The sequence below is a fragment of the Apiospora marii genome (genome assembly GCF_038362585.1).
Source record: "Apiospora marii strain CBS 49790 chromosome Unknown utg000001l_segment0_segment0, whole genome shotgun sequence".
NCBI classification, from domain to species: Eukaryota; Fungi; Ascomycota; class Sordariomycetes; order Amphisphaeriales; family Apiosporaceae; genus Apiospora; species Apiospora marii.
In genome coordinates, this window is record NW_027117372.1 from 3,162,436 (window position 1) to 3,183,698 (window position 21,263).

Consider the following 21,263-nt stretch of genomic DNA (forward strand, 5'->3'; position numbering starts at 1 on the left):
TGTCCAGTATTACATGTCGTACATCCATTAACAGCGTGCGACTACTATACCCCATTCCATCTTCATTTGCCATCTTGTCACCCATTTCCCTAGTCCCCATGGTGGAATAGGTAACGACCACCTTACAGTATGGCGGTGGTCTCGTGCAAATCAAATCATTGGAATAACCCGAGCCACATTCGCCAAACAAGAACCCAATCAAAGTACCTAGGTATCTGGCGACCAAAAAGCCTGGCAGCCGCCTGGAGGCCAAGCTCAAAGGCTTTGGGGTCACCTCCACTTTCCAACCGCCCTTATCAGCTCCGCAGCCGCGTTTCCTTTGCCGAACTCAGTCCCGCCATTGGATCTAGATTCAATCCTCCAGATTCTTCCCCAGCCGGGGCTATTGCTGTTATTATTATTGATTCACACGACTTCCCGACATTCTCCGAAACTTCGTGGGGCCCTTTCATTCGCATCAATTGATTGACTGATCATAAACCACATAAGAAAGTACTGCACACTACATAGGTAGGACCCATGTCTTGTGCAGATTGCAAACCGACTGCCCAAGAGGCTATCCCGCAGCATGGACGTAGTAGACCACGGGGGTATTGGCCAATGTGTACTCAGCAATCACACAGCAGTTCGAGTTTGCGTCTCGGTCATTAGCGCTATCCATCGGCTCTGGCCAGGTTACGTAAATGTAGGGTAACTCGTCGCTGCACTTGGACAGGTACTTGTAGGTCAACGCCGTCGCCAGCAGTGGACAGCAAGTGACGGGTGTTTTGCCATCGTGACGTCCCGGCTGGCCACCTATAAGCAGCCAAGGGGGCCAGGGGGCTGGCTAGCTTAGACTTGGCCATGCTTCCATGAAATGGTATTGGAAAGTTTGTCAATCACCAAGCATGTGATGCCTGGGTACTGCTTATAAGTTGTATTCGGGGCCCGTAGGGGAACAATTTTCTGCTGATGGCAGAAGTCAACTGATGTAGGAACAATTCGAGACTTGCGTATCCAAGCCTACTACAATTTAACTAGGTCATGGGTACTACTTACTATGTGTCTGTAGTCGGGTGGTATGTCCTCGGAACTTTTCCGAAAAATCGGCGAGTGACGTAGAGCCAGTCGCGAAATCTGGCACAAAGTATTCCCGGAAAAGCTTGACACTTTGGTATCGTGGAGTACCTACTCGGCGTAGCTCACTTGGGGTATTTGATAAATTAACACACACACATCCACAAGATACCATCTTCCGGCTGGGTTCTGAGCACGTACCACGTACATTGATAAACGCTGTGGGAGCCGGTAGGTGGGGTCCCTTTCGACCGGGTCTAGGTACATACATTATGTACTCACCAGTGAAAGTGCGAGTGTTGGAAGGCATCCATGACCAGAAGGCATGCCTACTTCCTGTTGCCAACGGCCAGTCACTCTTCCAAATATTAAGACCTCATCTACAAGGACATATTCTATAGCTATTCCACATGTAACCAACCATTACCATTTCTGTAGAAGAGACATCTTCTCCAGGGTTTTGTGTCCTTCTCCAGGTCACGATCATCACATGCCGCAGTGAGAAGATCAAGTAATACTTGGCATTTCGCCCCATACATATACGACGTAGTATGCAGCCCTGCTTAGCAGGTAAGCGATCGTTGGGCTTGGTGCATTTATGTTTCACCAAGTTGTGACGGGTGCCTATTGCCTAGTCCCTACTTTTCCCGGCTTCTCCATATCGCATTGAACAGGCGGAACATGTCGGGATCGCAGTCTATTCTTGATCACGGCCAAATGGCTAACCCCCCTTTCCGGCACCAACTGCTTCAGACCCCCTTATCCGATGTAAGTACGACATCTCGAATCATCGCCATGATTCAGAACCATCTAATATTGTTCGGAATTTTCATCAAGACAGAATGGCCCGTCTGGCTCTTTACGATCACCGCCGTACGCATCTCCCTTTCTCTGGGCGATTCATAACCAAAGAGGACTCGGCCTTTCCTCGTCTCCTCTTCTCGTGGATTACCAAACGCAGATCAATCCTCCCTTGGTCTCATTTAAGCGGAATCATGGCTAATCAGCTTGGTGATCTTGCCAATGGCAATTGTTTGTCCCTAAAATGCGTCAGTACTTTGCGTAGCGATAAAAGGTTAATATTGTCTCGTACCTGGTCTCTCAGGGTGAAGCGACCCATTTGCGGATAGTCCTCGAACCGCTCAATGCAGACGGATCCCGCACCTCCTGTGATCTGCATCCGTGCGATGATGCTGTCGCCTTTCTTCGCGTGCGTGGGGGGTGCTTTGCTCTTTCGACCAGTACCTTTCTGAAGCTTGTGCAGTAGCTCAGCGAATGTGACTTCTTCGATGGCCGAGTGAACGTGTAGCACGCAGTTGAAACCAGCACTGAGGATACTCTTCAACTCCAGAATCTTGATCTGGGCTTCGAACGTGGGCACATTATGCACCAGGCGCTTCTGCGAGCAAAGAACAAATCCTGGCAGGATATCTTCTTCCTCAATGCCTCGGAGGCGTATGCGGACTTGATCACCAGCCTGTGCGATGCCAATCTCCTCTTCTTGCTCACCATACACAGCCGCAATCTCGACCTTGTCCTTGTTGGGCATCATGATAAGACTCATGCCTTTCTTGACAACACCAGCCTCGACCTTGCCTTCAATCATAGTACCCATGTCGCGGTACTTCCCGCTGACTGCCATCATGAAGGGGGCATTGAGCTTGCGCTCAAGTGCCGTCATATTGTCAAGATACTCCAACAGAGACGGGCCATCGTACCATGGGCACTTGTCCTTGGGAACGCGGTCCTTGATACCCTGGGTCTGTTGCGCAGCAATGGGCATGAAGAAGACATCAGTCTTTAGGTTGTAGCCAGTCCCCTTCAAGAATTGTGCGAGCTTGGTAGTGCACTCCTTATATCTGTCGTGAGACCAGTTGACTGTCGGGTCGTCCATCTTGTTAATAGCAACGATGAGTTTGTTGACACCCTGGGTCTTGGCAAGCATAGCATGCTCACGGGTCTGGCCTCCCTTCTCGAAACCGGTCTCGTACTCTCCCTTGCGGGCAGAAATGACGAGAATACCGACATCAGCCTGAGAGGCTCCACCAATCATATTGGGCACGTACGTCTTGTGGCCAGGTGCGTCCAGGATACTGTAACGACGCTTCTCGGTCTCGAAGAAACCACGGCCCACCTCGACGGTCTTGCCCTTGCTTCGCTCCTCCTTAGTGAGATCCAGAGCCCAGGAAAGGTACCACGTCTCTCGGCCCAGGTCCTTTGCCTCACGCTTGTACTTGTCCATGGTTCGCTCATCCACCATGCCAGTGACGTAAAGGATAGAACCTCCGAGAGTAGACTTTCCGGCATCAACGTGCCCAATGAAAATGATGTTGACGTGCTCCTTGCCGTATATTTCCTTCAAGGTATCCTCATCAACGTCTGCCACTTGCTCGGCTGCGACAGCATCCGCATCCCTCTTGGCCTGGGCTTTGGCGGCTCTGCTTGGGCTAGAACGACCAGAGGAGGGAGTCGGCGAGGTCTTTCCGCTATCTTGGGCAGACTCGCCGGTCTTCTCCAGGGCCTTTGCAGCCGTAACCTTGGCACCAGCCTCGGCGGCTTCCTTCTTCTCCTCCTCCTTCTTGGGCTCGTCCTTGGACGCCGCTGGAGCGCCGATCGACAAAACCTTGACTGGCGCGGTAGCCTTGGGCTTGGGTGGATCACCACCTATGCTTAGGACTTTGGTGCCCCCAACCTTCTCGGCGACCGGCTTGGGCTCGCTTGCTGCCGAGGCAGTTGCTGGGGACGCAGGTTTCTTGGCGGCGTTAGACGGGGCCTTGGTTTGTTGCTGCGGTTGTTGGCCCTGGTAGGGCATCTGGTTTTGCTGGAACTGAGGGGGATACTGTTGGCCTGTCGCTCTTGTCAGTACACGGCACACCAAACGTGCTAGTCGCTAGATACATACCATAACCGGGGTGTTGGCCGCCATAGACCTGTCCATAGCCTTGGCCGTACTGGTTGTACCCTTGACCTCCATATTGTTGAAATTGCCCTTGGCCACCGTAGTACTGGTTTTGGTACTGGGGGTAGCCACCATAGGCCTGGCCGGGCTGGAAGGACGAAGCACCAGGTTGAAAGGTGGAGGCTCCTGGTTGGAAAGAGGACGCAGCCGGGTGGAAGCTGCCTTGGCCTTGCTGGGGCTGGTTGTTCAGGTTCATCTGCTGTTGTGCCTGGCGCGCGAGGTTCTCGTCCTGCGCCGCGGGGTCATCCTCCCATGAATTGAGGTCGGACATGGTTGCGGCAAGGTCTCGCTTCCTAGCGCAGTGTAGTTGAGGTAGCTGGCGAGAAGTAGGCCGGATGAAGAAGAAAAGAACTGCTTTGCGAAAGGATCGCAATATGAGAGAAATGGACTAGTCGCCGACGGCCTGGAGTTTGCAGTCAGAAAATTGTGCGACCGGACAGGAAGGCAACGAAAGTCTGACCTGGCGGGTTGTGAATGCGGGTGCGGGGCAAAATTGGACAGAATCTGGGCAGGAAAGTGCCGCTTGTGAATTAATTCCAGAGGTACCTTGGGTTGCGTGTGTGACGGAACCAGCTGGACCTGTTGGTGTTATTCTCAATGGTGTTAAGAAGTCGAGCGTCACCCTTTTCTTGGGGGGGGGGGGACAATGAGATCTATATTTGAATTTGGATATGGGTAAAATGCTCTCTTTTCTGTCACTCCCTCCCATCATTGCAGCCTGGCCAATCTTTCATGTTCCCATGCAGCCTAACACAACCTTACCAGCTTACCTTCCATTGATTGAAGTGACCTCAGTGAAGTGACAAGCACAGCAAAAGTCCCATGGCGGGGTCTGCCCCTGCACGTTAGGCATTGATTGGTAGGTACATGCTTACATAGGCCAATTGCGGGAATCTGCTATACTGTGTCCATACAGTGCTTGTACATTACCTCTCGGCTGTGTGCCCTTCAGCCCTGCGGCCTGTTCCCTTTCGGCCAACAGACCAAATGATGCATATTGATGTTGTTCGAGTTGATTGGCCTTAAATGGACCCTGGGACTCTCACACTGTGCGTTGTATAGGTTTCAGAGGTTGGTAGCGTCTGCAGCATCGGACCTCTGAGTAGTATGCGTGCGTCAACTCGACACTACACGTAGGTACACGGAAACTCTTGACTGCTCTTCAATGGACCAAGTGCAAAGAGGCTCGACGATGCCTGGTCCTCCAGACAGCGAGCGGGTTGAGCCCAAGGGCCCCTGCACACTTGTACGACCAGCAGGGTAAAAAAAAAAAAAAGCATTGTTGTTGCCATTTGCTTTGGGTAGGGGTGGGGCTCATGCTTGGGAGAGCCCCATGGTGAGTGAGCAAGCCTGCCTCTCTTGCGACGGAAATGACAACAGCAACAGCACCAGGGACGAGGGCAGCGCAAGGCCATGACTTTCACCGCGATACTATGGGCCCTTTGTGATTGTCCTAGTCAAGATCGAAGTTGTTTTTATTCATCTATTTTGATTTGATCTTTCTCCATCCTCGCCAGTTGACACGCTCCAGTCCGAGTCGTGACATACTTGTAGATTCACAGCCATCATCCACATCCACCCAAAACGACATGGTTTAAGTACTGAGAACTACTAGTTCAACAAACCGTCCTTCAAAGTATGGATGCATTCCTTACCAAACTCTCACACCATGCCACCAGCTATGCCATCCGGTCATGCCTTGCATTGTCCTCGACATTCATCATCCAACAGGGCTCCAGGCTTTTGAAGGTAAGCATATTCGTCTGGCACTCCTGCCTTAACCCACGACCAACCTTAGCACATGGGCTAATTTTTTTACCAAAGTCAGTCCAAGATGATCCTCTCAAAGTCGAACTGGCCATGCTGCATCGCCGCTTGGCCAGGAAGATAGAGGTAGGCCACAACGTCTCCTTTGGTGCTGCACACGAACTACCTCGTATTGACCCTCACCCTCGCAGCTTGTATCGCCAATCCTAGAATCCATAGAGTTTCGCTATACGCGGGGTAACGCCGCCCTGGAGGCCGTGGTCCAGACGTCCAGGGAGCTCCGCGAGGATATCGATGCTCTGGCCAAGAAGCTCGAGGAGGCCGCCATCTTCGAGGAGGAGACGGCGCAAACAGGCCACGCCCCGTCGGCGAAGCAACTCCATGCCGACATGGTCGCCATCCTCAGTCAGATGAAGTATGTGATAGTTAGCATCGACGATGCTATTCCCCTCATCAACCTATGGGTCTCAGCCATTGGTGGGATCCAGACGCAGCAGTCCGCTTTCAGTCCTGCCCGGCTGCTCCAAGCGAGCATGCTTCTCAATGTGGGCGATACCCAGTACGTTCTTAACCCGGGCCGGTCCATGCAGATAGGCCCGGACTTTATGCTATCTTTATACATGCTCTTCCGCGGCCATGCCTCCCCGCAAGAAGGCGAGCCATATGGCATCGAAGAAGGCCAGCGCAAACCCACATGGCAGGAGGTCATTCACAAAGCCCGCGTGCGACTTTACCGATCACCTCCCCGTCGGCAGTTTGCAGACGAGGTGACCCCTGGTTACGCATACTCCTACCAGCTCCAGATTGTGGAAGATCTGGATGATGGGCGTGTCCACACATTGGAGAATGGCAACATAGAGCCCACATTGTATGATGGCGTTCGCCTAGCGGGTATAAAGGAGATGATCCCCGTTGGCCAAATATCGAAGATGTTCTACGCAGACGTAGGGAGGATACTCAACATTACTAACGATGATGGAGTATCCAGCAATCCTGTTCTCCTGCTGAAGAGGGATGTCCAACAGACAACCCCACAAACGGAAACTAGCCCAACGAGCGCCGAAGGAGCGGTTTTAGGCTCCATTGAAGAAGGGCCAGAGGACGTAGCTCCTGATTCCGAGGAGGAACTTGACCCGCAGGACGTTATAGATCGCCAAATCCGAGAGGAGAGCCAAGTCAAAGAATGGCCAGAAGACGAAAGCACAGTAATCCAGCCTACGACAAGATCCAAACTCGAAGGCGCAGCCAAAACACAGTGGACAATTCCTCCGAATTTGGATCCGGAATGGATGGCGCTCGAGGTCTTCGAGTTGGACGAAGATGACTCATCAACAGCTGACGATGAATCATCCACGCAAGAGGCAGCCGGGCATCAGCCTTACCAGCGGACGTCTCACACCCCGATTGACGGCAACCTGATCAACCAGCTTCATCGTATGAGTATTGCCTCCCCATCTTCGGTCCCGATGACATCTCGGCCGAACTCATCCCACTCGCAACAGTCCCAGGCTGGACCGGCTGTGTCATCATCGCAGCAGTCGCTAGCCCACTATCACGGGCATCCGCCGCCACCGCCGCCATTCGACTCCACCGAGCCCGCGGCCCCTACTACACCTCATCAGAATCAGCTGAGTCCCACGGCCATGGAACGGTCTCCCTTCGGAGCCATCCGGACCTCGCTGTCGCTGCTGGAGATGTTGCTGCGGCTCGCCAGTCTTCAGGAGTTCGAGCAGACGACGCACCTGGCAATTCCGGACCACGTCCTCAAGTTCTATCTCGACGAGTCGGCTTCGGAGAGCGGTCTCCATGGTAAAGAGCGATGGGCCGCCCGGGCCGAGGCGGCGAGGAAGATGGGGTTCGACCCGTACACAGACGCGCCAGTTGGTGAAGGGGAAGGTGTGTAACGTAAAACACCTACTACTATCCCCGTCACGAGAGAAGTCGTTGGAGAAAAAGGAACTTGCTGGCGCTGGCGCATGTTTTTCTTTTTTTTTCTATGGGAACCCTACAGGTGTTCTTTGGAAAGGGGTAGATAGGTTTTGCTACCGCACCACGATAGAATCACAAGCATGTATGCACACAACTTAGAACTAATATCACGAGACTACAGATAATGAGCACCAAATTACATGACCAAGTAAAAGCAAAGTCTTTTTTCTTTTTCCCCTCGTATGACTACTAGAGAACAAGTCTACAACTCTCACGGCCCTGACAGCCTACCTAAATGTCAACCGTTTCTATAGTCCAGTAATGGATGGGCCGCCCGTCCCATCCTTGTCGTAAAATTCGTCCCAAGCGTAACCTTTACTCTTTTCATCAAGCGTATGCGAAACCCTGATATACCCATCCGACCACCCAACTCCGCGTGCCAACCAACTCGTCTAAGAGCCCAGGCCAATACAAGTCCTACCACCGTCGTCCATAGACCGCGTTCTCCTGGGCTCTCGACTTATTAGGCTTCTGCCTCGCCATGATATCACTCCGACTGCTACTGATGATACTCGCATCCTCCGAGACGCGACTGCCTGCGTCATCATAGGGCGTCGTCGCTCGCTGCCCCCGGCCACCGCCACCGCCAATGCCGCCGCCAGGGCGGAAGAGCTCCATCATCTCGCTGACGCCCAGCTTGAGGGCGCCCTTGCGCATGCCGCCTTCGATTGCTTGTTCGGCAAGAAGCCGCTTCTTGTCCTGCAGCTCCAGAATGCGCTCCTCGACCGTATTCTCGACGGTGATCTTGTAGACGATGACATCTACTTTCTGGGTGAGACGATGCACCCGATCAATGGCCTGCTCCTCCACGAACGGGTTCCAGAACGGCTCAAGGATAACCACGCGCGAGGCGGCTGTCAAGTTCAGGCCAAGGGCGCCACAACGCAATGAGCACAGCAAGACCCGCGTCCGGGGATCGTTGCGGAGGGAGTCGAGCGCCGCCTCACGCGCATCGTTCTTCATCGAGCCGTCGTACCGAACGTACCGAATGCCGTCCTTGCGGAAGAATCGCTCAACAATGTCAAGCATCGAGGTGAACTGGCTGAAGACGATGAACTTGTGGTCGGCAATCTCACTGTGTAGAATGGACAGGAGCTGTCGGATCTTGGCGGATGCAAGCACAGTCGGTGTCTTCTCCTTGTTGCGGAAGACTTTGTAGGATTGCTCATCATCGGAATCGGAGTCCAGGTCTGATGCAGAAACCCCGTCTTCCGAATCAGTCCCCGACTCCGAGTCTGCCTCGCCCTCCTGGGACTCGTCAGAATCCGTGGCTGGTGCGACGGCTGCTTTCGCCTTCTTGGCACCGGCTCGGGACCGATGGATCTCGGCGAGAGACGGCAGTTCGTCTTCCGAATCCGACCCGGCAAGATCTTGCTGTGACTGCCCGGGTTTCAAACTATCGTCTTCGACAATGAAGCTATTCAACTGGCTGCCATCATCTTCCGACTCATCGTCCGAGTCCGCCGAGTTGATCGTCTCTCCTTCGCCTTCCGCATTTTCGTCGTCTGTACCGCCAGCTTTACCAAGTCTTAACGAGCCTTGCTCATCCCCAGAGACTATCCAGCTGCCGTCGGCCTCCTCGTCATCGCTATCAACGATGGCGCGACGATTCCGTTGCATGCGCTGAGGCTTCTTCGTTGCTTCGGCCTTCGCGCCCCCTTTACTTGCCTTTTTTGCCTTTGACTTGGATTTCTTCTTTCTCTTCTCTGGGCCTACCATGGAGGCGTCCTCTTCGTGCTTGTTGAAGTATTCGAGGTCCTCAAAACAGGATTTGCATTGGTCTTTGCCGCTGACACGGTTGTCCCTACCAAGTTCCCAACCGCATATATCGCAGTATTTGGCCTCGACAGCCATGCCGCCAAGAAGATCTGCTAGATCGTCCACATCGCCATCGTCCTTCTTCACCTTGGCATCCGTGTTCAATGCATCCTTGTCTTTCTCAAGCTTGCCCTCCACTAACTTAGGGTGGTTGCAGACTTGGCGTAATCGCAGGAGCAGAACCAAGGCGTTGGCATAATTGACTTTGCCCTGAGCCTTCATCATGCTTTCGAGGCTCTTGTCGGTGCGCGCTTCAAGTCGATCATAGAAGCGCCTCTCCGCCGGAGAGAATTTGGCCTCCACCTTTGTGACTTTCCGTTCTGTGATCTTGAAGCCCGAAGTGGCCGATTTCTCGCCGGTCCCATTCTCTCCCGTCTTCTTCTCGCCGGTATCCAGTGCTCCGGGCTGCTTGAGAATCTCCTTTGTACGGCGCTTCATGAAGCATCGGAGAATACTATGCAGCCGGCGAATGGCCACTTCTCCTTTGCCGTTCTTCATGGGCTGCTCGATGTGTTCTTTCCATTCTCGGATATCATCGTAGGGTCTGATACGAAGGAACTTGACCAAACTTTGCAGTTCATCCAGATTGTTCTGCATGGGGGTTCCGCTGAGGCACCACCGATATACACTGCGCAGCTCATAGCATGCTTTCGTGGACTTGGCGTTGCGGTTTTTGATGGTGTGGGCTTCATCTAGGATGACACGGTACCAATGCAAGCCAAAACAGCCAGCCTTGAGCGAATTGCTCGAGTGGCCGTGTTCAGACACAAGGATTTGGTAGGTGGTGATGACAACATCGTAGCGACGCAGGTCTTCAAACCGCTTCGTACGTTGAGGCCCATGGTGTACGAGGACCTTCAGTCTGTGAGAGTCGGTGACTTTGTCATTCAGCTCGGCCTCCCATTGTCGGATCAGAGCAAGCGGCGCCACAACAAGAGTCGTCTTATCAACCCCAACGAGCTTGGCTGCGTCGTCTGGCTTCGGGTTGGACAGAATCAGTGAGATGGATTGCAGTGTCTTGCCCAACCCCATATCATCAGCGAGGATACCGCCCTTGGGAACCTTGCCTTTCTTCACAGGGCCCAGTTCACGGCCCTTCATCCACTCAACACCCTCCACCTGATGTGGAAGAAGTCTGACCTTCAGGCCATCGACCTGGGATCGGTCAACGCCATCGTCGGGCACTTTGTCTTCGTCATCCTCGACCGATCCTTCGATCAGAGCCTTCAAGTCTGCGGCAGCCTTCTTGGGATCCACGTATTCTGAATAGATTCCAGGCTGGCTGTATATCGACATCGGGCCCCTGTCGGAGACCGCAATGGGGTTGCTGGCCGATCCTTCAGGGCCGGGGACAGACGTAAACATTGGCTGTGGGGCCTGCTTCCGACCCTTAGCGGTAGCCTGCAACGGGCCATTAATGCGGTGCGGGCGGTGATGTTCTGGTCGATTTTTGGGTTGGATAAACAGGTTGGCGTATTTGTCTTCGAGGTTCTTGCCATATGCGCTTGGTTTGACTGCAGGCTTTATGCCAGAGCTCGTAGGTGCGGCGCTATGGTTGGTGGTTTTGTTGAGTTGTCCGAAGCCGTTGGTCTTGGTGACAATGTTGGCTATGTCATTCTCTTGGCTGGACGGGCGTGACGAGGTGCTGGCTTCGCCATGGTGACTCGAAGGCCGTAGAGGCACATTGGGAGGAGCGTGTTCCTTGACCATGTTGTCGGCTGGCAGTGGGTTTGGGGTCGGGGATCGTTGGTGTAGCAGTTCTCTCAGCCCCTCCTTGAATGTTTCTTTCAACCCCTCCTTCAGGCTCTCCCTGAAGCCCTTGCTGGGGCTCTTCTCGCGCTCCAGTTTGACAAATCCAGGCTACTTGGGCGAAGAGAGTGTGCAGATGCGTTGGGGGTCGAAATCGGTGGCCGGTTTTGTTGTTTCAGAGTCAGTCAAGATCGGTGATAAACCATCTACTTGTCGACAAGGCAGAAGTGGGAGCGGGGTGGGCAGGCAAAAAAAGAAGAAAGAGCCAGTGGAATCTCGACCAGGCCACAAATGTCTTAGACTATGCAATGCGTTGTCAAAAGGCCCTGCGGAGAGCGAGGGCGACGTGTAGAGCGATGCTATTACAAAACATCGCCTGATTCGCGTCGCGTCCACGTATCGATGTTTGATTTGTGTAGAGTGCCTGTTGTTCTTGGTGGGCTGTTTAGACAATTAAGTGTTTTGGGATGACCTCATTGCCTGGCCAACACCCCGGCCCCAAAAGAGGCTAGTGGGCAAGCAAGCAAAGCCCTCAGCAGTCCTTCCTGTTGGGCCGGTTTGCTTGGGGTTTGCAGCATACGAGTACGCAATTCCACCACAAGATCACACGACCTACCTCATCTGATCTTACTGGACGCCACATTCATTTGCCTGGAGGAATGTTTCGAGTAGAGGAGTACTACTAATAATATGATATCCCTAACATTTAGGACTCGTGTGAGACAATTGTGCCGACTTAACTCGGCATTCACGAAAGCGCCGTGATGTAAGAATTTGATTGCTACAATGTACACCGGACCTAATGAATAACGCTTGCAGTAAATCAATTAAGAAAAAAATCGTATTGACAGCTGTTGTCACCATGCAAAAAGCCCAATTGTCGTTGCCGGGGTATATACACGTGCTTGCTGCGATGAGACCATACCCCAAGACCCCTCCTCCGATGTTACCGCCTAGTAAGCACTCTGTCTGTAAAAGTCTTGCGGAGCACTGGGTTCATTGTTGGACCCCGGAGGTGCGTACGCCTTGTACTGTGCCTGCCCTGGAGGGGGACTCATCTGGCTAGGCAGACCTTGCCTAGCATCCTGATTTGGTGGCCGACCAACAGCCAGAGGGGCAGGGATAGGAGGGGCAGCATTTGTGGGCAAGGGCGGGGGAGCGTTAGTCGGGGCAGATGGAGCAGATGGAGCCGATGCATCGAAGTCCGTTGGCTGCTGCTGGTGGGGGTTGTATGCGGAATACTGCGGCTGCGAAGGTGCTGACGGCGCCGAAGGCGCACCGCCAACTGCCAGAGGCGTAGGTACGCCTTGATGCGGGCCACCAGGCGCCAGCGGCGGAGGCGCAGATGGCGCGGTGGGACTGCCTGCTTGCATAAGGGTCTTCTGTCGAATAGACCGATGCCGAGTAAAGGTCGCCTGAGCCCTGGCGATGCGGTGCAACAGGGGAGTCGTACACCGACGTTGCGAGCTCCTGGGGGTTGCCGTATGTGCTTTGGGGGCGTTGGCCGCCTTGCGCCGGAGGCTGTGAAGAGTATGCCGAGTAGGGCTGGGGCGGAGGAGACGATGTATTGATGTTTACCGGCTGTTTGCCAGCAGCTACGCGCGAAGGTTGCTGCTGGTCTCTAGGCGGATACTGCTGCTGATTCCCTTGAGGGCCGCTCTGTGGGTACTGCTGCTGGCTAGGAGGTGGTCCGCCCTGCGAGGGGACCTCGGCTCCTTGCAAATAGAAGGGAGCTGGACCCGGCGTGGGCCGTTGGAAGTTAGGAGCTGGCGATGAAGCCTGGAAATGGGGCTGTTCTGGATCATGTCAACACAGTACGCACGGGGAATTCGATATATTCTTTCTACTCACCTTGAGGGCCCGGCGTGTAATAGCGTTGGGGATCTTGTTGTGGCGGGGCCTGAGCCCCTTGGGGGGCATAACCGGGACCGCCACCCGGATACCCCTGCCCCGGAATGGAGGGACGGTGTGCATATTGATGGTAAGTTGGACCAGGCGGATGTGACATGGAAGACTCCAACAGAGCTTCATAGTCTCTTCGTGCCTTGATGAACTTCTCATTCAGCTGAGTGAAATCATCCTTCTTCTGAGAATACTTCTCGATTAGCTTGATCAGCTTGGGCCGGATGGCAAGCGTCTGGTGGTAGAGTTTCTAGATGCTGGTTAGTGGACATGACCCGATTGCAACCCTCGAAACGAGAACTTACCGAAATTTCCTCGTTGTCCTCCTCCCGAGGCGCAGTGTTGGAAGTGCTCAGTAGGGTGAGCAGCTTCTCAACATTCTTGATTTCGGCGAAGACCTCTGCCTCCATTTGGGCCTCACGATGTAACTCATCGGGGGTTGGATCCGTGAGCTTTTCCACGTAGTTCAGGGGGAAAATGCCCGTGTTGCCCTTTAGAGAACCACGCCACCAGTCCTTGAAGACAGACTCGAGCACGGCGATAACGTCCCCTTTCTTGAACTCCAACTCGCCTGGCTCGCTCGGCACAAAGTCATACAGAGCTCTAACACGGGATACCGTAGCGGCAGTAGTCCCCGTTGGATGTGAAGGTGCAGGTTGAGATTGGTCTTGCGGAGCGCCAGAAGGACCCGCTGAATTGGTGGTGGTGGTTGTGGCGGCTGCGTCGGCGGCGCCGGCAGAGCTGGGCCCCGGGGGCAGCAGAAGCACTGCTCTCGGGCACCTTTTTCTTGCGCTCTTCTTCCTGTAGAGACAGCTGCAGGGCCATTTGCAACTCCTCCTCCTCCTTCTGGCGATCGACGTCGGTCAATCGGTTCTTCTGGGGCGCCGAGGGCGGCTGCAATGTTGGGTTATTCTGCTTCAAGCGGAAATAGGCGTCGTACATGATTCCCAAATCGGCGTCCTTGCTAAACATATCGCTCCAGTCCTTCATCCTCTCGAGGATCTTGGCCTTGACCTGCTGATGTGTATTGCGATCATTGGCCAGCTTCAAGAGAGCGTCGGTAAAGGCGCGAGATGCTAGTTCGCGGTGCATAGGCTTGCCGCAGTTCTGGGACAAGGCATTGCCCAGCTCGAGGGTATACAGCTGGACGTTGGCATTGCGGTGGGCGAGGCGCTTAATAATGCTCTGGACGGCTTCCTTGGGGCCATTGGGATCGGTCGTGACCTTGTCGCATACTTCGATGATGGCGCCCCAGTCCTCGGAAGTCAGATTCTCGTCGGTCGCCTTTGCTATTCAAGAGCAGCGGGATTAGCTGAAGTGTCGCGTTGGAGTGACTGTAGTTAGGCTGGTCGATTTGGGGGGGGGGGGCGATGATGACGTACCAATAGCCTCGTCATACGGGGATGGAGCTGCTGCTCGGAACATGTTGGCGTTTGGCCGAGCTGATGGGCTGGTGCGAGGGAGCCGTCTCGTATGATGATTATGTGGGTGCCAAGGGATAGTATCTATGGGATGTCGCGATCTCGTGTCGATTTCGGGCGCGGCAGTATCAGAACGAGAGGGTGTTGGAGATGAGGTGGTGGTTCAGTTGCAAAAAGAGAGTTCTCGAAACGAAGGTTGGCTCTGTAGGTAGGTATGTTAGGTACTTACGGGCAATGATGTATGTAGCTAAGGTAGGTACTTACTATGTAAGATAACCCAATGATGGCTGTGGTTGAGCTGGCTGTAGCCTAACCCGGCAAGTCCCACCACCTAAAGGCGCATTGCCCAGTGCTCTGGCTCACGCGCTGCGGGCTGTGTCCATGTGGTCTCTGTCTCCTCCAAGAGCTCCAGCCAGCTAGCGGGCACCAGCCCCGCTTGATCCTGGTCCTGGTCTCCATGATGTAGAGAAGCCGCCTGCAAATGACCTGGATTGATCTAGAGAAGCTTCTGATTACAATTCAGAGGCACACGTAGTATACACATTCGTATGGTATACGGGAGTATAGCAATATATACTTTGCATCAACCCGTCCAAGATATTGCGCTGTGTGTGTGTGTGTGCAACTGCTCCCAATTGAGAGGGGCTTACTTATCTACTCACCTATAAGTACATACATACCTAGGCAACTAGGTTACCTAATTTCCAATAACACACACCTATGTACTAGGTAAGTAACGGCGAACGCGCAAGTGAGAAACGTAATGCGTATACGCTCTCGAGGCAAACAATTCTGGGATAGCCTACCTTGACGATAGATTCTTTCGTGGCGTAGCAGTCTCGGTTGAAAGAGAGCCGGTGCAATAAATCGTCCTTTTTATTCGTTCGTCATGTTTCTCATGTGCAGAGCATCGCCCACGTCCATTAGTCTATATATTTTTATGTCTATATAACCCGTAGAACTCGCGTCTGCTCCCAAGCTATGTCGGATGGTATTTACGGCCGAGCATCCTCTCTCCCTTCAAGCACATTTGGAGCCTGAGACTGGTTTCAATGGCTGTCCAAATTCCCTGCCAGTGAAGCAAAACCAATGCAGCCTCGCCCCCCCATGACTCTACTGCACGCCGGCCAATATCCGGTTATGAAGCCGGTTGTGAAACAAAGAAAGAAAAGTCAAGCTGATCTGGAGCGCCGACCGGTGACCAGTTCCGGATTCTGCCTTGAACTCAGCTGCACATCTCAGATGTCCTCATCTTCTGGAAGACATCAACCAAGTACCGTCGTGTCCAGACCTTCTCATCCTATGATATCAGGCAGCTATCCTCCAAGTCAAAAGGTTCGTCAGACGCCTTATCGCGTCGTCCCTACCAACGTCGACCGCGCGACGACTCGTATCCGCCTCGGTCATTAGATCCTAAACCAGCACCGCCACGACTCTCCTCAAGGCTACGCCTGTTCATGTTCTGTCCTAATTCTGACATGTCGAACAGCAATGGCTCTTCTTCCATCTCGTCCGAGGGAACCCCTATTGCTCCTGCGCCTGACGCACCACCGCGTGCATAACCTCGTCCATATCTGTTGCTCGGTCCAGTGAGGCTGCTGTTTCCAGAGTGCGGCGTACTGTGGCCTCGCCCAGTCCCGAAGCTGAACCGCCCTCGCTGCGGCGAACTTGACATCCCAGCGAAAAGTCCAGCCGGAGGCCTACTCTCGCGCTCCACAGAAGAAGACCCTCTCGGGAGCATGTCTGACGACTCTACCGTTGCCATGTTTGCAGGCACCTCGAGTATAGGGGACTCGGCCGCCCCATCATTAGCAGCTGTCTGTTGACTTAGCAACGCACTAATGCTAGGTGCTTCCCCGTCAACCGCGCCCAAGCTGGTGCTTCGATGGGCTTCTGCTTCCTCATCGTCGACAAGAGCCCGGTTCTGTTGCGCGACCGAGCTGGACCGTCGTATATGAGGATACGCCCGTGGCGACAAGGGTATATCAATGGCTCCTCTGGTTTCCTCTATCGTACTGGGGACACTTGCTGGGATCCTTGATACCAGCCCCGCCCCTTCACTCTGGCCATGCAAAGCTTCTCTGGCAGGTATGCTGTGATCAGCGCTGAAGCCTTCGCTCAGACGTGACGGAACTGCCGGGGTGTGGGGCGTATGGGGCGAGAGTGGCTTTCCAGGCGATGATGAAGCCGACATGCCGGGGACGTTGGCAAGTTGTCTACTAGAGGAGCTTGAAGACCGCTGGAGCTGCACCGACGAATTCATGGACTCGGTCAACGCATTATTGGATTCGCGCATAAGGTGGAACCGCGACAGTTGCGCATTGGTCCTCTTAGTTGACGTCTCGCCCTTCTTGGAGGGCTCAAAGCTCTGTAACGTCTTTTTGCTGTCGATCATTTTGAGAAACTCCTGGATATTGTCGTCATCTGTCTGGAACGAGCCCGAGCTACCGCCGCCGCCTGCCTCGTTCAATAGGCCGGAGCCTGGTTGGGCCAATGACGAAGACGCAGATTGCTTCCCGCTGCTGACTTGGTCGTCATCGCCGGCCCGACTTGTACCCCCATAGGAGGCCCGGTTGCGACGGTGACTGAAGCTGCTACTGAAGCGATTTGTAGCAGAGGGGCGCGGTGAACTGGCGACTGGTGGCGTCTCGGTCGCGGGAGGGGGACCCCCTCGTAGGGAGGCAGGCATCCCAGCTGTGAGCGATGACCGATTTCTCGGCTGGGTCAGAGGATTACCCACAAGCGACCCTCTGCCTATAGAGTGCGGTGAGGCTGATGTATCATGATCATGTAGCCGAGGTACCGGCGAGCCTGATAATGAGCCATGCTTGAACGGCTGGAAAGACACACTTGGTCTTCTTGCAGCCGCAGTGGAGCCCGTTATCGACGGTCGGATAGGACGGGAATGGGCGGGAACTTCCACGCTCGCCGGCCTGGAGTCGGGCGGAGATGTTGTGTCGGAGCCAGGTGCCTTGATTGATCGTAGAGCTGTGATAGGACTGGTGCCTGGGGGCCCTTCTCCATGGAAAGTAGAGAGGCTCCCATATCTCTGCTGATTATCGGTGACATCCAAGGCATGCCGGTGAGAGGGTAATGAGCCAATATCGGTAGAGTAATCGCGGCGGCTGACGCCGCGATGCGGGAAAGATGGCTTGAACAGATCGTCCGAGATAGCGAGAGAGATGCGGGAGCTGAGAAGCGATTCCGTCTCCGCTACTTGGAAGCTGCAGTTGTTCCTGTATGACACTGAAACGTAAAAGCGGCCCACAGGCAAATCGAGACTACCAAACATGTAGTCGGTCGTGATATCCCCACTGGGTCGCTCGGTAAGAGGTGATCTTAAGGCATCAAACCCCGATGATGTGGTCTCATTAGTTGATACCCGAGCCCTCAATTGAAGCGCGGGGTGCGACCCCTTTATTTTCGTGCCTCTGGCGAGCTTTGAGGCTGGGTAGACCCCCACAGTCGTAAAGATCGAACGGAACAATACTATGGCCTTCTTGTAGATGGTGGCTAACAAAGGGCCAAAGTCACCAGGTAGATTAGGAGTCGTGCCTTTCAGCTCCGCACGCCATCTTTCCAATATGATACGAGTGTTTGTGTGTTTGTCTTGACGACCTGAACTACTGCCACCAGAGTCCCAGGAGTTCATAGCTTCGGCGACGTCGTGGCGCTTGCCGTCCTCATCTACAACCACCAGGCTCTGTCCGTTCTTTAAGCGCGAGGTATCGAGGTATATCTCTATGAACAGGGGCGGCGGTCGGTTGTCGAAGCCACTGCATTGCTTATATATCCGAAACTCGTCACGGAACTCTTCAAAGTCATCGGTGTCCGTTTGGAACTTGGGCCAACAATTAGTTCCAATTGTCACAAGAACAAGATAGAACAGAGACTTACCCATCTACTCATTCTCTTTTCCCCAGTTTGCAAGGTGACTGGGGTAAGCCTCAGGCGATTTTGCAGGACGAGGGTACCGGCCTTCATGAAGCAATTCTGGAGGGGGGAGTGGGAGGCTTCGTCAGCGAAGTCTGCTATTGTCAAACAGATACGTGCTTGCTCACCTGGACTATCTGATCTAGCTTTTTAACGGACTCCTTACTCGGACCGGCATCTTGGCTTCTGTCATCGTTACTACCCGGCGGTAATGCTGTAGTCTGGCCTGACACGCCAGATGTCGTTCGTGCGTGGCCATCTCTTGGGGTATTGGTTCTCGCAGGAGGTTTGGCAGAGGAACCTGCCGCGGAGGCAGGTTGCGGCGGTTGTCGCGGTGTTTGATGCATCTTGGGAAGCTGCTGGGCGGAGGCAACCCGAAGCGCCGTTCCTCCGTGAAAGCGTGGTCGTCGCCGGTTTGCTGGAGCTTGAGGATCGTGTGCTGTGCACTGAAGGCAGCTGAGTCGGGGACAGACAAGGCAATCTTTGCCGTATTGATATAGGGCAGGCCAACTGGTCTGTCGGGAGGCGATCTAGTTGTGGGCGAAGGCGGGCTTGATTCGATACCCGGCGACTTTAGCATCCATTGTTCGTGGGAACCGCGAGACTAAGGTAGAAGAATGCGGGCGGATGGAAGGATTTCGCAAGACGAATCAGCAGCCATGCATGTTGCGGGGGATGGCATCCAAAAAGGGAGGCAGGCAGCAGGCGGCAGGCAGTAGACGGTAGACGGTAGACGGTAGGCAGACTCGCTGGGGACGGTGGTGGTGGTCACCAAGGAGGCGGCTCTGCTGGGAGCTACTGGAGGGTGCAGGCGAGGGACCTGGAACTAGGCAGACGGGGTCATGGTGGGAGCAGGCGTGCCTAAGGTTAAAGAAATCGAAAGATTGCGACGGGTCGTGGAAGACAAGTAAGACGGCTCGTGTGCTGGGGAGATGGAAGCCACCGGGGACGCCAGATAGCGATGCAGATAGGCGACGGATTGCTGGGTGGCAGATGGATGAGCGATGGGCGCATGAAGAATGTCTTCCCAGCTCGTCAAGTCACAGTGTGTCGTCTCGTGATACCCGACCAGGTACTCCGTCATCGCAGAGGCGGTAGTGGACCGTAACCTGCCTTTCCCGCCGGCACTAAACTCAACCCAGCGAAGCTAGGCCAGGCATTGGAGCGATAAGAGATAACCGATTAGTGCACGGTATCTGGGCTGGCACATCACTTGGACAAGGGATGACTATCGGTATTGCGTGAGAGGATGATGACACCCGAGGGTTTTCCTGCCACGGAGTATGAGATGTGTACATCGTAAGATCGGATTAAACATAGGTAGGTTGTTGGGTAGGTACGATAACCTCCAGTCTACAACTGCTGGACGGCCTCTCCCTACAGGTGCAACAACCCCTCTACTGGGACAGTCAGTCAGTCAGTCAATCGATGAATGGTGAGGCAAGTACCATGCCTATGTACCATGCTCGTATTCCTATCTATCACATATGCATAGCAACGTAGAAACTGGTGGCCGGAAGAAACTAACATAAATCTGAGTCAGTTGAGTCCTCCCGTAATTGTTCCTTTTTGTTCTGCGTTGCATTCGATTGTTCTCTTTGCTGAACCCGACCAGAACCCCGCATCGATTCGTGGGACCTTCAGTGGAACGGCACGACCATCCCTTTGTTTGCTTCACTCCCCCCAGTTCAGTGCCCAGCTTCGGCACCCCTCATTGGCCCAGCACGCCGGCCGAATCTCAATGTTGTATTCAAGGCTGCCTAAAGCAGATCGCTCTCAACGTGTGTTTATAACCCAGGCGAGGAACAAAAATAATGCTTATGCTATAGGGTATAGTATAGTTACTGTACAATTTAAGATGAACGTACAAATAATTGACGGGCCGGGCAGATCAAGCATATGTCTGACACCTACACATAGCTAGCAATAGACGATGCTAAAAGGTATTCCCGGAGCTGCCTTGTACGAGGACGTATATCGTATATATACCTAATACCTAGCATATAAACTTACAATATAGCTAAGTTTATTTGCGGAACAACTGATCTTATATTATTTAACCTTTTCTTTTATTACTTATATGTAATTATTCTATATACGAAGGTCATTCCAGAATATACCTAAAGCAGAATAAGTTTCCACCGTATGGTTCCTGTCGAAGAGATGGGACTCGTGGAAACCTGGCAGCGATTGCCGCATGACGATTGAGTATAGATAGTTCCAATAGAGCTTAAGAACGATTGGAACTTGATGCATCATGTAAGGTTAGCCTTGAGGGAAACGGGACGATTGCAGAAGGTTCAACGGCACAAGCAGCGGCACCAGCGTTGGCGGAAAACCTGCCTACCTGAGCCGGCGAACTTTTGCCGGATTTGCTTGCGGATGGCTGGGCATGTATACGAACTAGTTTTCCCCCGTCTTGATGCCGCCCAGGCCGGTGTGGCCACGAGGGATGGGAATGTGACCCGGAGACATGATCGAGCTTCTGCATTCGGAGCTCCCCCGCAAAACCTGCCCCCCCTTCTTTCCCGCCAGATTATATGCAGTACCTGACTAGTATACAAACGAGGGCCCGAAATGTCTCAGAGACCAACCACCCTTACCTGCCTTGATCGGACCTCATTCGCAGTAAGCTCCGCCCATGTGGCCGGGAGGAGATGCGTGATACA

At 53.8% G+C, this 21,263-nt stretch overlaps 5 protein-coding genes across 5 annotated transcripts; 1 reads left to right on the top strand and 4 right to left on the bottom strand.

The window, feature by feature from the left end:
* Positions 1 to 2,039: 2,039 nt before the first annotated feature.
* Positions 2,040 to 4,286, bottom strand: PG985_001021 (eukaryotic peptide chain release factor GTP-binding subunit; the record flags this gene model as incomplete). Its single annotated transcript, XM_066820790.1, has 3 exons — positions 2,040 to 2,096; positions 2,150 to 3,903; positions 3,959 to 4,286. 3 exons carry the CDS (start codon positions 4,284 to 4,286, stop codon positions 2,040 to 2,042), a joined length of 2,139 nt encoding a protein of 712 aa, XP_066691669.1.
* A 1,367-nt stretch (positions 4,287 to 5,653) lies between these two features.
* Positions 5,654 to 7,686, top strand: PG985_001022 (Ran-specific GTPase-activating 30; the record flags this gene model as incomplete). Its single annotated transcript, XM_066820791.1, has 3 exons — positions 5,654 to 5,764; positions 5,840 to 5,908; positions 5,974 to 7,686. The coding sequence occupies 3 exons, from the start codon at positions 5,654 to 5,656 to the stop codon at positions 7,684 to 7,686; spliced, it is 1,893 nt and encodes a 630-aa protein (XP_066691670.1).
* A 502-nt stretch (positions 7,687 to 8,188) lies between these two features.
* Positions 8,189 to 11,299, bottom strand: PG985_001023 (SNF2 family domain-containing protein; the record flags this gene model as incomplete). The annotated part of the gene is made up of 1 exon (XM_066820792.1): positions 8,189 to 11,299. The coding sequence occupies one exon, from the start codon at positions 11,297 to 11,299 to the stop codon at positions 8,189 to 8,191; it is 3,111 nt and encodes a 1,036-aa protein (XP_066691671.1).
* Positions 11,300 to 12,291: 992 nt separating this feature from the next.
* Positions 12,292 to 14,665, bottom strand: PG985_001024 (ESCRT-0 subunit protein hse1; the record flags this gene model as incomplete). Its single annotated transcript, XM_066820793.1, is given in 6 exon segments — positions 12,292 to 12,579; positions 12,602 to 13,134; positions 13,190 to 13,490; positions 13,546 to 13,841; positions 13,858 to 14,529; positions 14,623 to 14,665. The coding sequence occupies 6 exon segments, from the start codon at positions 14,663 to 14,665 to the stop codon at positions 12,292 to 12,294; spliced, it is 2,133 nt and encodes a 710-aa protein (XP_066691672.1).
* A 1,359-nt stretch (positions 14,666 to 16,024) lies between these two features.
* Positions 16,025 to 19,108, bottom strand: PG985_001025 (Autophagy-related protein 13; the record flags this gene model as incomplete). Its single annotated transcript, XM_066820794.1, has 3 exons — positions 16,025 to 18,502; positions 18,559 to 18,654; positions 18,761 to 19,108. Coding segments are annotated over 3 exons (2,922 nt in total), but the record flags the coding sequence as incomplete, so codon positions are not given.
* Between the last annotated feature and the right edge of the window lie 2,155 nt (positions 19,109 to 21,263).